Raw genomic sequence first — 13445 nt, forward strand, 5'->3', positions numbered from 1 at the left:
CCACTGTACAGCCACTGAACAGCGAAATAGCTGCACGGTACACAGTTTGATTCATTTCGCTTCCTTTAATTCATATTTTTGCTGTAAGGCAACATTCACATATATGATTCGACTTCTCCATCACTTTTCATATTTTCATCCTTAAGCATCATTAACAGGTCCTAGAAGGACAAAACTAATATTTCCTGCAGCTCTTAGACAAATTTGTATGATATGGCGCTGATTGCTTCCGTATCTTATTGTGCGTATTGGTAAAGCAATACACTAAAACTAATTCCCATTTAATTTTTTCAGCTCCACCGACTGTTACCATTGGACAGAATAACTATCAGGTGGCTATTGCAGGAACAGTCACTATTGTGTGTAACGTGAATTCGAATCCTACACAAACAGGCGTCGGATGGCAGAAGCTCGTCAATAACGCGTATCAGGATGTATCAATAACGACAAATAGTAGATACAACACTGGAGGAACTACCACCGCACCAACATTCATCATCACTAACGCCCAATCTTCCGACGCTGGAACTTACAGATGTACAGCCACTAATCAGTTTGGAACTTCAAATAGTGGGAACACTGTGCTAACAGTCACTGGCAGTAAGTAGAATTATGAATTCTTAATTTATCATGATCGGATTTTTTCCCGGAATAATTGTTTAGTTTTTAGAAATCTGTGGAAAGTGAAATCAGTTTCTGTGATTTATTCGATTTACTGCAGAAATTGATTTTAATTGCAACAACGATTTATCCACTTCACAATTTTGGTTTGCTTATTCATTATTAGCATTTCCAAGTAATTCTCTAATTTTTATCAACACCAAAATCGTCAAAATTTGATGATACTTTATAGGTATAGAGAACTATACATAGTATGCTCACTAACATCTCTGATAAAAAAAACTCCATTTACAAATACTTTTCTAATCAATGACCACAATCATTAGTTAAAATCTGCAAACATTCTTTACGGAAAATGACACTAAAAGTTCCATCTTTGTAATACCATCATGTAACTTAATTTATAATTTGGATGAACGGATTTAACAAAATAGCAGATATTGTCATCTTAATTTGTGTATGTAAAATAACAAAGAAAAATAAGTTAAAACAAAAAATAAAATAGACAGTTCTCCACAAAGCTGTCTGAATATTTCAATTTCCCAACTGTGAATTTTCCTATTCTAATTAACAAGATTGCCGCGTCATCGAGATCACATTGAGAAACAAAGAACATATTTGTCAAACGCCACTGAGTGAAATCTATCAACTCGATTGCGAGAGAATTTATTAAAATCTTATATGTGTGCCTTTCTTCAGGAAGTAATCAACACTTTGCTTTATGCTTTTAATCGATATGAGATTTTGCTTTATCTATATTTAGGAAAGATACATGCATTGTACAACAGTAGAATTTCAAAATGCATATGCCCATTGCGTTTTCCCTTTAACAATGCATAAAGGTCTATAAGTTGTTTAGTTTGAATGCTCATTCAATTTTAATATTTAAACCTCAACGGATCCCTGATGACCAATACTCAGTTCGTCCTCTGGCGCGTCCTTAGAAATAACTGACCATATACACACATATAATTAATTGTTATGCTAATTACTGCTGTTTTTAATTCTTTCAGTCTATTGAAATGACTAACACACTGTATGTCTGGGTTTTTTTCATATTAAGTTTTGTTGGGCTTATAATGAAAGTAAACAAATAAATAGATAAGAAACAAAAATAGTTTTCTAAATAGCATTTTGTGATGTTCAGATGCCCCAACGGTACAGCATCCTTCGACTGTATACACCGGGACAACAGGAGGTTCTGTTCAGCTTGGGTGTATTATAACTGCCAACCCAGCCGCTACCATAGTTGAATGGTTTAAGACAAGTGGCACAAACACTGGCAGGATCACAGTAGGCACTGGCAAATATCAAAACGGAAATACTGGAGCGCCTTTTCTTACAATAAACTCGCTAACACAAGCAGATGCGGGAACGTATGTTTGCCAAGCAACAAACGCTTTTGGTACAACTCAGAGCACTGGAACAACGCTGACTGTCACCGGAAGTAAGTTTGATCTTTTGCTTGACCATATTTTGTCCTTCCTCAGTCGCCTCCTAGGCACGTAGCACCACTGTACAGCCACTGAACAGCGAAATAGCTGCACGGTACACAGTTTGATTCATTTCGCTTCCTTTAATTCATATTTTTGCTGTAAGGCAACATTCACATATATGATTCGACTTCTCCATCACTTTTCATATTTTCATCCTTAAGCATCATTAACAGGTCCTAGAAGGACAAAACTAATATTTCCTGCAGCTCTTAGACAAATTTGTATGATATGGCGCTGATTGCTTCCGTATCTTATTGTGCGTATTGGTAAAGCAATACACTAAAACTAATTCCCATTTAATTTTTTCAGCTCCACCGACTGTTACCATTGGACAGAATAACTATCAGGTGGCTATTGCAGGAACAGTCACTATTGTGTGTAACGTGAATTCGAATCCTACACAAACAGGCGTCGGATGGCAGAAGCTCGTCAATAACGCGTATCAGGATGTATCAATAACGACAAATAGTAGATACAACACTGGAGGAACTACCACCGCACCAACATTCATCATCACTAACGCCCAATCTTCCGACGCTGGAACTTACAGATGTACAGCCACTAATCAGTTTGGAACTTCAAATAGTGGGAACACTGTGCTAACAGTCACTGGCAGTAAGTAGAATTATGAATTCTTAATTTATCATGATCGGATTTTTTCCCGGAATAATTGTTTAGTTTTTAGAAATCTGTGGAAAGTGAAATCAGTTTCTGTGATTTATTCGATTTACTGCAGAAATTGATTTTAATTGCAACAACGATTTATCCACTTCACAATTTTGGTTTGCTTATTCATTATTAGCATTTCCAAGTAATTCTCTAATTTTTATCAACACCCAAATCGTCAAAATTTGATGATACTTTATAGGTATAGAGAACTATACATAGTATGCTCACTAACATCTCTGATAAAAAAAACTCCATTTACAAATACTTTTCTAATCAATGACCACAATCATTAGTTAAAATCTGCAAACATTCTTTACGGAAAATGACACTAAAAGTTCCATCTTTGTAATACCATCATGTAACTTAATTTATAATTTGGATGAACGGATTTAACAAAATAGCAGATATTGTCATCTTAATTTGCGTATGTAAAATAACAAAGAAAAATAAGTTAAAACAAAAAATAAAATAGACAGTTCTCCACAAAGCTGTCTGAATATTTCAATTTCCCAACTGTGAATTTTCCTATTCTAATTAACAAGATTGCCGCGTCATTGAGATCACATTGAGAAACAAAGAACATATTTGTCAAACGCCACTGAGTGAAATCTATCAACTCGATTGCAATAGAATTTATTAAAATCTTATATGTGTGCCTTTCTTTAGGAAGTAGTCAACACTTTGCTTTATGCTTTTAATCGATATGAGATTTTGCTTTATCTATATTTAGGAAAGATACATGCATTGTACAACAGTAGAATTTCAAAATGCATATGCCCATTGCGTTTTCCCTTTAACAATGCATAAAGGTCTATAAGTTGTTTAGTTTGAATGCTCATTCAATTTTAATATTTAAACCTCAACGGATCCCTGATGACCAATACTCAGTTCGTCCTCTGGCGCGTCCTTCGAAATAACTGACCATATACACACATATAAAAAATTGTTATGCTAATTACTGCTGTTTTTAATTCTTTCAGTCTATTGAAATGACTAACACACTGTATGTCTGGGTTTTTTTCATATTAAGTTTTGTTGGGCTTATAATGAAAGTAAACAAATAAATAGATAAGAAACAAAAATAGTTTTCTAAATAGCATTTTGTGATGTTCAGATGCCCCAACGGTACAGCATCCTTTGACTACATACACCGGGACAACAGGAGGTTCTGTTCAGCTTGGGTGTATTATAACCGCCAACCCAGCCGCTACCATAGTTGAATGGTTCAAGACAAGTGGCACAAACACTGGAAGAATCACGGTAGGCACTGCAAAATATCAAAACGGAAATACTGGAGCGCCTTCTCTTACAATAAACTCGCTAACACAAGCAGATGCGGGAACGTATGTTTGCCAAGCAACAAACGCTTTTGGTACATCTCAGAGCACTGGAACAACGCTGACTGTCACCGGAAGTAAGTTTGATTTTTAGCTTGACCGTTTTGGCAGTTCCTCAGTCGCCTTATAAATATTTTTTATCCACACAATTTTCGGTGTTTATTTGGTTTCGTCAACTTTCAAATAATGTTCATCTAGTATATTTAAGGAATTCAATGTCCTCTTCTGAAATAAAGAAATCCCTAAAGGGAGCATATTCCTCTTGTCTGTACACTATGATCCAAAACGAAAGAATGTCTTCAAATGTGAAATTATTATTATTATCATTATTACAATCTTAACGGCCCGTCAACACGTAAAGGTGTTTTAAATTATCACTACTCCTGCATCGTCAAAAATTGTCGTCGATCGACATATAATTTCGCCCTACTAAAACGAAATCAAGCTGTGAGATAACCTTGCCGATGACGATCTGTAAAATATGGAACAAACAGTTCAAACTATGATTGCAAAGGCGAATAATCAGAAATCTGTCATTTTGGCACGGTTTCTGTAAATGAAAGTGAATGTAATACTTACTATAAAAATATAGAATCTTAAGTGAGGAAACACTTATAAGGCATTTAATCGAAAACTTGTTTTAGACAACTGAAGGGGCATAAAACTTTCAAATTAATAGACGTAACCAAGAGTCATAGCATTCATACTGAAAGTACTTCTTGAGTTATCCAAGGAAGGATAACTCTTGCACGAAATCGGTTATTTACAACACTTTACTCAAGTCAAGAAAGAGGAGTTACTCTTACATGTAAAGGAAACTTCATTACCTCTAGGGAGGTGCTGATAATTCATAAAACTGCATTCACTTAACCAAATGAAGTCTTCTCTTACAGTGAAATTGAGACCTACAGCCAACCACAATACATAATAATGATATCAGTTATACCTTATTTTTTATACAAACTTAAACTATGCGGACAACTATAGAAGGTAGATGTACTATAGATTTTACATATCAATAAAAGAAAAGTAAAGCAGGTGAATGTAATATAGATTATATAACACGCTCCTCAGCCTCTAAAGTAGTCGAAAATGTTTATTAAACAACGCTGACAACACCTTTGATATCAGATTGTCCGGTAGGCTCTGGTATTAGACTGTAACCTGCATGTTCCGTGTTGTTTTTCTGGCCCAATACATCAGTCAGATTATAAATATTTAGTTTTAATTCAATGAAGGACAGCATTCCCTTTTGTCTAGGGATTTTAATTTTGCGACATCTCTTATGACCGTTAATAAAGCGAAATAAAACATCACTTACATCATTCTAATTATAGAATACATTTTTTCACAGTAAGAAATATTTAGCAGTTTTGACTGCTTATCAAAAGATTGTGTAAGTATATTATTTTCTGTTTGTGTTGTAGCTGTAGCGACTGCAAGCATTCCCCTGTCTTCTTATACCGTGGTTGCAGGCCAGCAAATTACTATTCCTTGTAATGTAGCGGGAAATCCTGCAGTCACTTCGGTGACATGGACAAAAATCACCAACAATGTACCCACGACCATTTCTATAGCGAGTATTTCTCGGTATAGTGGTGGAATTCCAACAGTCCCAGGATTGACCATAAATCCTTCCCAAACATCGGACGCGGGGACATACAGATGTGCCGCAACTAATGGATTGGGCACTGGGACTAGCGGCACGACCCAGCTCATTGTAACAAGTAAGACGACATCGTTCTTTTCATTCATAAAATGCGAAGCAACTTGTAAATCATCTGTATAAATTGTCAAAGATATATCGTATACACGAATGAAGATCGCTAAAAAAATCAAAATTGTTTTTTTAATTACATATTACGAGACTTACTTTTTTTCTTTTCCTTCATTTATCTTATTTAATTATCTGTTCATTTCAGTGTTAAAATGAATGTAGATTGAATTTGATCAAAACCTTAAGATAAATGAATATATTCACTACCTCCATCCTGAGAGATTCTCTAATTTTTTTCTTCCTTTCTTTGTTGATTAAAAGAAATGGAATGCAACAAATTGTTACAAAAAGAAATTGATTTATCTCATTATATGTGTATAATATACATTGACGTAATAATCATACCTTAAGCTTTTAGTTATGTAAACAAAGGAGGATTTGTTTATGCTTTAAAATATCGCACAAAACACACAGAAGTGAAAAGCACATTTCAATACAAAGTCAAGTTTCGGAATAGCTGAATATACTGCAGGATACAATAGTTACGTCCTTCTTGGACTCGTCTTAGACGACTGCGGAAAATCATAATAAACCGGAAAACATGTCAAGACCAAGATGATGAGACCCACTATCCAACGATAATGTGAAAGTCGAAGCAAGTAATTGATGAACTGTTTTGATTGATTATCAAAAGATCGTGTAAGTATATAATTATACGCCGCCGAAGGCGGTCGTATATTGGCGTCATATTTCGTTTCCTGTGAACGCAACTCCACCTAAAATAATCTTCAGATTTTCATGAAACTATCTCAATATCACTACTACAATGGGTAGATGTGCACGAAGGGGCGATTGTTTTTTTGGGTTCGTTGATTTTTGTAAGATTTACGCCATTTTCAACTTTGTATCTGTAGCTTGCTCATAGTGGATCTTTGTGAACGCAGCTCCTTCTGAAATAATCATATTTTCACGAAACTTGCTCAATGTCTCTACTACAATGGGTAGATGTGCACGAAGGGGGCGATTTTTTTTTCTTCTTCTTTGATTTTTGTAATATTTATGCCATTTTATCTTGAACTTTATATTTTGTGGCGGCGTATATTGTGTCCACGGCACTCTTGTTTTCTGTTTGCGTTGTAGGTGCAGCGACTGCAAGCATTCCCCTGTCTTCTTATACCGTGGTTGCAGGCCAGCAAATTACTATTCCCTGTACTGTAGCGGGAAACCCTGCAGTCACTTCGGTGACATGGACAAAAATCACCAACAATGTACCCACGACAATTTCTATAGCGAGTATTTCTCGGTATAGTGGTGGAACTCCAACAATCCCAGGATTGACCATAAATCCTTCCCAAACATCGGATGCGGGGACATACAGATGTGCTGCAACTAATGGATTGGGCACTGGGACTAGCGGCACGACCCAGCTCATTGTAACAAGTAAGACGGCATCGTTCTTTTCATTCATAAAATGCTAAGCAACTTCTAAAGCATTCAAATAAAGTATCAAAGATACATCGTATACACGAATGAAGATCGAAAAAAATCAAAATTGTTTTATTAATTATAGATTACGAGACTTACTTTTTTCTTTTCTTTGTCTCTTGATTGTTCTTTTATTTATCTAATTTCATTATCTGTTAGTTGCAAATCGACATGATTTCCTAATTGCTCTTCAACTGCACCGTAAATGGAATTTCAATTTCAATTCTTTAATGCTCCCGAATAACCTTGACGTGCATATCACATTCAGATCAGGTCTGTATGATGAATTAGAGAATTTTCGTCCTATTGGTAATTGTTAATATTAATTACATCATCATTTCAGTGTTAAAATGAATGTTGATTGAATTTGATCAAAACCTTAAGATCAATGATTATATTCACTACCTCCATCCTGAAAGATTTTCTCATTTTATTCTTCCTTTCTTTGTTGATTAAAAGAAATGGAATGCAACAAATTGTTACAAAAAGAAATTGATTTCTCTCGGTATGTATGTATGATATACATTGACGTAATAATCATACCTTAAGCTTTTAGTTACTTAAACAAAGGAGGATTTGTTTATGATTTAAAATAACGCACAAAACACACAGAAGTGAAAAGCACATTTCAATACAAAGTCAAGTTTCGGAATAGCTTAATATACTGCAGGATACAATTGTTACGCCTTTCTTGGACTCGTCTTAGACGACTGCGGAAATTCATGATTAACCGAAAAACATGTCAAGACCAAGATGATGAGACCCACTATCCAACGATAATGTGAAAAGTCGAAGCAAGTAATTGATGAAATGTTTTGATTGATTATCAAAAGATTGTGTAAGTATATCATTATACGGCGCCGGAGGCAGTCGTAAATTGGCGTCATCTTCTCCGTCTGTCCGTCCATCCGTACGTCCGTTTCTTGTGAAAGCAACTCCTCCTAAATTATCATCAGATTTTCATGAAACTTGCTCAATGTCACAACTACAATGGATAGAGGTGCATCAAGGGCGATTATTCGGTTCTTTGATTTTTGTAAGATTTATGCCATTTTCAACTTTGTATCTGTAGCTTGCTCTTAGTGAAGTTTTGTGAACGCAGCTCTCTTAAAATAACAATAAGATTTTCACGAAACTTGCTCAATGTCACTACTTTAATGGGTAGATGTGCATGAAGGGGCGATTATTCGGTTCTTTGTTTTTTTTAAGATTGATGCCATTTTATTTTGATCTTTATATTTTTTGGCGGCGTATATTGTGTCCACGGCACTCTTGTTTTCTGTTTGTGTTGTAGGTGCAGCGACTGCAAGCATTCCCCTGTCTTCTTATACCGTGGTTGCAGGCCAACCAATTACTATTCCTTGTACTGTAGCGGGAAATCCTGCAGTCACTTCGGTGACATGGACAAAAATCACCAACAATGTACCCACGACAATTTCTATAGCGAGTATTTCTCGGTATAGTGGTGGAACTCCAACAATCCCAGGATTGACCATAAATCCTTCCCAAACATCGGATGCGGGGACATACAGATGTGCTGCAACTAATGGATTGGGCACCGGGACTAGCGGCACGACCCAGCTCATTGTAACAAGTAAGACGGCGTCGTTCTTTTCATTCATAAAATGCTAAGCAACTTCTAAATCATTTAAATAAAGTATCAAAGATATGTCGTATACACGAATGAAGATCGCTAAAAAAATCAAAATTGTTTTTTTAATTATAGATAACGAGACTTACTTTTTTATTTTCTTTGTCTCTTGATTGTTCCTTTATTTATCTTATTTCATTATCTGTTCGTTGCAAATCGACATGATTTCCTAATTGCTCTTCAACTGCACCGTAAATGAAATTTCAATTTCAATTCTTTAATGCTCCCGAATAACCTTGACGTGCATATCACATTCAGATCAGGTCTGTATGATGAATTAGAGAATTTTCGCCCTATTGGTAATTGTTAATCTTAATAACACCATAATTTCAGTGTTAAAATGAATGTTGATTGAATTTGATCAAAACCTTAAGATCAATGATTATATTCACTACCTCCATCCTGAAAGATTTTCTCCTTTTATTCTTCCTTTCTTTGTTGATTAAAAGAAATGGAATGCAACAAATTGTTACAAAAAGAAATTGATTTATCTCATTATATGTGTATAATATACATTGACGTAATAATCATACCTTAAGCTTTTAGTTATTTAAACAAAGGAGGATTTGTTTATACTTTAAAATATCGCACAGAACACACAGAGGTGAAAAGCACATTTCAATACAAAGTCAAGTTACGGAATAGCTGAATATACTGCAGGGTACAATAGTTACGTCCTTCTTGGACTCGTCTTAGACGACTGCGGAAAATCATCATTAACTGAAAAACATGTCACGACCAAGATGATGAGACCCACTATCCAAAGATAATGTGAAAAGTCGAAGCAAGTAATTGATGAACTGTTTTGATTGATCAAAAGATTGTGTAAGTATATAATTTTCTGTTTGCGTTGTAGGTGCAGCGACTGCAAGCATTCCCCTGTCTTCTTATACCGTGGTTGCAGGCCAACCAATTACTATTCCCTGTACTGTAGCGGGAAACCCTGCAGTCACTTCGGTGACATGGACAAAAATCACCAACAATGTACCCACGACTATTTCTATAGCGAGTATTTCTCGGTATAGCGGTGGAACTCCAACAATCCCAGGATTGACCATAAATCCTTCCGAAACATCGGATGCTGGGACATACAGATGTGCCGCGACTAATGGATTGGGCACTGGGACTAGCGGCACGACCCAGCTCATTGTAACAAGTAAGACGGCGTCGTTCATAAAATGCAAAGCAACTTCTAAACCATTCAAATACATTGTCAAAGATATATCGTATACACGAATGAAGATCGAAAAAACGAAAGTGTTTTTAATTTCAGACATAGTCGATACAAAAAGAAATTATCTCCACTCAGTATATATGTGTAATTTACATTGACGTATTATACCATACTTTTTAATTGGACAAGGCTTTAGAAGATCACACAAAAGACAGAAGTGAATAACACCTTTCAATACATAGTTACTTTACAGAATAGTCAATTAAACTGCAGAATGCGTCCTTCTCGAACTGATTGAATGGTCTAATGACGTAGATACCTAAGAGACGACTAGAGAAAATCAGAGAATTGATCTAAAGACATGCCAAATCCCAGATTAGGAGGCGCACTTACCAAAGACAATGTGAAAGTTGAAGGCTTCAATAAACAATCATTGACATTTTACGTTAACATTTAATTGGAGTCTGGTATTGCTTGACGGTATTATACAGGATCTAATCAAATTATAAATTACGCAACTGTCAAACTTATTTTAAACAAAAAACAGCGAATATTTGAATAGACATTTTCGTCATATCAGATTCAACAAGATACGCTAAAAATCTAGAAAACAAATCGACTCAACACTAACAGACATACTTTAATATCATGATTTTGGAATACTAGGGTTGACTTTTACCAGCTTGTCCGGTCGTCTGTCCATTAACAATCACTGTCCGGCTATGCTTTTGGTTAGTTGTCGGTGCATTTTGTTAACATGTCATGCGAAGTGCAAGAACCATATGGTGCCGTGCCCGCCTAAGTCCTTTTTTTCATTTTGATCATTTTTACGTTTATGTCCTTATTCTGGGGGAAACGACATTAAGTTTGTCCAGCTATGCATTCTCTTATTTCAAATGGATTATTTCAAATGTCAGGCCAGTGAAGTAATACCTCTTTATTTGAAAAATAAACAGTGAATTTAATCGCTTTTCAATGTATTGCTTTTTACAATATTTGTGAGGTGACAGTATCATTTTGCGTTATCCTCCTAAAGTCAATTTTCTTATCAAACTCTGCAAAAGAATCGCGACAAACATATGCGTTCTTATGCTGTAAAATTTCCATGCTACAAAATCTCCGTAGCTTTGTCAAACCTCGACGAAAAACATTTCACGGAAATCATGAACTTGTGCGAAAATTCTATGTCAGTTTTACTTTCAAGTCATATTTCCGTGATTTTATTCGATCCATGAAAAGAGCAAAAAACAATCCAGGTACCGATTGCGCAAATGCGCGAGATGAAGAAACCAGTCCTGACGTTATGATGTCGCGCGCGGACACCCAGGCTTAGGTCTGTCGGCAATGTGCCCAGTTTCCCTTAGACGTGCAACAATACGTTCTATTTTGCAAATATGGACACCGAAATGTCTGGCAACCTGTATTTGCAATATTCGATACAGTACAAATTGCACTGTAACCTACAGAGTTGCTCGACCGATTTTCATTGCTTTTGATTGCAAGATATTGCAGTGATGATCTTCTTCCTGAAAGCAACTTGCAATACATAGCAATTGGTACTTATCAGAAAAATATATTTACCGTCTGTATTGAAATGTACCTTCTGTATATCAGAGTATTGTGGACATCCGAAATTAACTCTGGTTCTAGATTATTATTTCAAAACGTATCACGTGCTATCTTTTTATCGTTTAAAAATAAACTACGTGTTGCTATAAATCTGTCCTCATTATAAAGAGGAAAGTGACTTTATTTATCTTATATTTCTTACTTAATAACGTCAAATCCTAACTGCATCGCCATTGTTTGAATTTAAGGTTTACCACAAGTGACTGTTGGCCAGACTATTTACACTGCAGTCACTGGCAGCGCTATTACCCTTGTCTGTACGGTAACAGCAAATCCAGCTCATACATCTGTGACGTGGCAGAAGCTTGTCAACAATGTTTTCCAGGCTGTTCCAATCACCACCAATAGTAGATACAGTGGGGGAATAACGACTTCACCATCCCTGGCCATCACCAATTCCCAAACAGGAGACAGCGGAACTTACAGATGTACAGCTAATAACGCAGTAGGGACTGGAGTGAGCCAAAACACCCAGCTTACAGTCAGTGGAAGTAAGTAAAATCTTATTACGAATATGACCGGGTGCTACCATGAAAGTCATGAAAGGATACAAAATGCTTATGTCAGTTTTCCTTTCAAGATTTTTCTCGTGTGGTGTTATCTAATCCACCAAAATACAAAAAATCAACCCCTCGGAAATAACAGGAAACCAATTCGTCGAAACCTAGTATGTGAATAATTTCTCCCTCGCATCATTTGCACATTCCCATGGTTGCTGGAAAATATATTTGCTAAGGTAAATAAAGTAAAACTGAACGAAAACGTCAACAATTTGGATTACGAGGTCAATTTCAATATATATTACAAACCGTATGACTTGCTACTATCTTATCTTTCAAACATAACCTACGGGTTGATATAAATCTGTTCTCATTATAAAAAGGCAAGTGACTTTATTCATATTCTATTTCTTAACTTGATAACGTCAAATCCTAACTGCTTCGCTATTGTTTGCATTTAAGGTTTACCGCAAGTGACTGTTGGCCAGACTATTTACACTGCAGTTACTGGCAGCGCTATTACCCTTGTCTGTACGGTAACAGCAAATCCAGCTCATACATCTGTGACGTGGCAGAAGCTTGTCAACAATGTTTTCCAGACTGTTCCAATCACCACTAATAGTAGATACAGTGGCGGAACAACGACTTCACCATCCCTGGCCATCACCAATTCCCAAACGGGAGACGGCGGAACTTACAGATGTACAGCTAATAACGCAGTAGGGACTGGAGTGAGCCAAAACACCCAGCTTACAGTCAGTGGAAGTAAGTAAAATCTCGTTATGAATAAGACCGGGGGCCACCATGAAAGTCATAAAAGGATACAAAATGTTTATGTCAGTTTTACTTTCCACATTTTTTTCTCACGTGGTTTAATTTCATCCGCGAAAATACAAAAATAAATAAATATAAAAAAAAAAAACCACGGAAATAACAGGAAACCAATTCGTCGAAACCTAGCATGTGAATAATTTCTCCTTCGCCTCATTTGCGCATTCCCATGGTTGGTGGAAAATATGTTTGTTAAGGTAAATAAAGTTAACACACAACGAATGCGTCAACAATTTCGATTACGAGGTCAATTTCAATATATATTTGACTCGTGATCTATCAAAGCGCGATGTACTTCCAGACAACAACTTGCAATATCGCGCGATTGGCACTTA

At 36.0% G+C, this 13445-nt stretch overlaps 1 protein-coding gene across 1 annotated transcript in view; it reads left to right on the plus strand.

Annotated features, from left to right (window-relative positions):
• The window catches only part of LOC132560197 (hemicentin-1-like), a 62180-nt gene that overhangs the window by 9743 nt on the left and 38992 nt on the right, over positions 1 to 13445 (plus strand). The window contains 10 exon segments of the mRNA XM_060224850.1: positions 295 to 600; positions 1769 to 2068; positions 2427 to 2732; positions 3901 to 4200; positions 5551 to 5850; positions 6981 to 7280; positions 8620 to 8919; positions 9833 to 10132; positions 11968 to 12270; positions 12742 to 13044. Coding sequence (XP_060080833.1) covers positions 295 to 600; positions 1769 to 2068; positions 2427 to 2732; positions 3901 to 4200; positions 5551 to 5850; positions 6981 to 7280; positions 8620 to 8919; positions 9833 to 10132; positions 11968 to 12270; positions 12742 to 13044 — 3018 coding nt within the window.

The sequence above is a fragment of the Ylistrum balloti genome, unplaced genomic scaffold, assembly GCF_031769215.1.
Source record: "Ylistrum balloti isolate Yb309-2 unplaced genomic scaffold, AGI_CSIRO_Ybal_v1 Utg371032, whole genome shotgun sequence".
Lineage (NCBI taxonomy): Eukaryota > Metazoa > Mollusca > Bivalvia > Pectinida > Pectinidae > Ylistrum > Ylistrum balloti.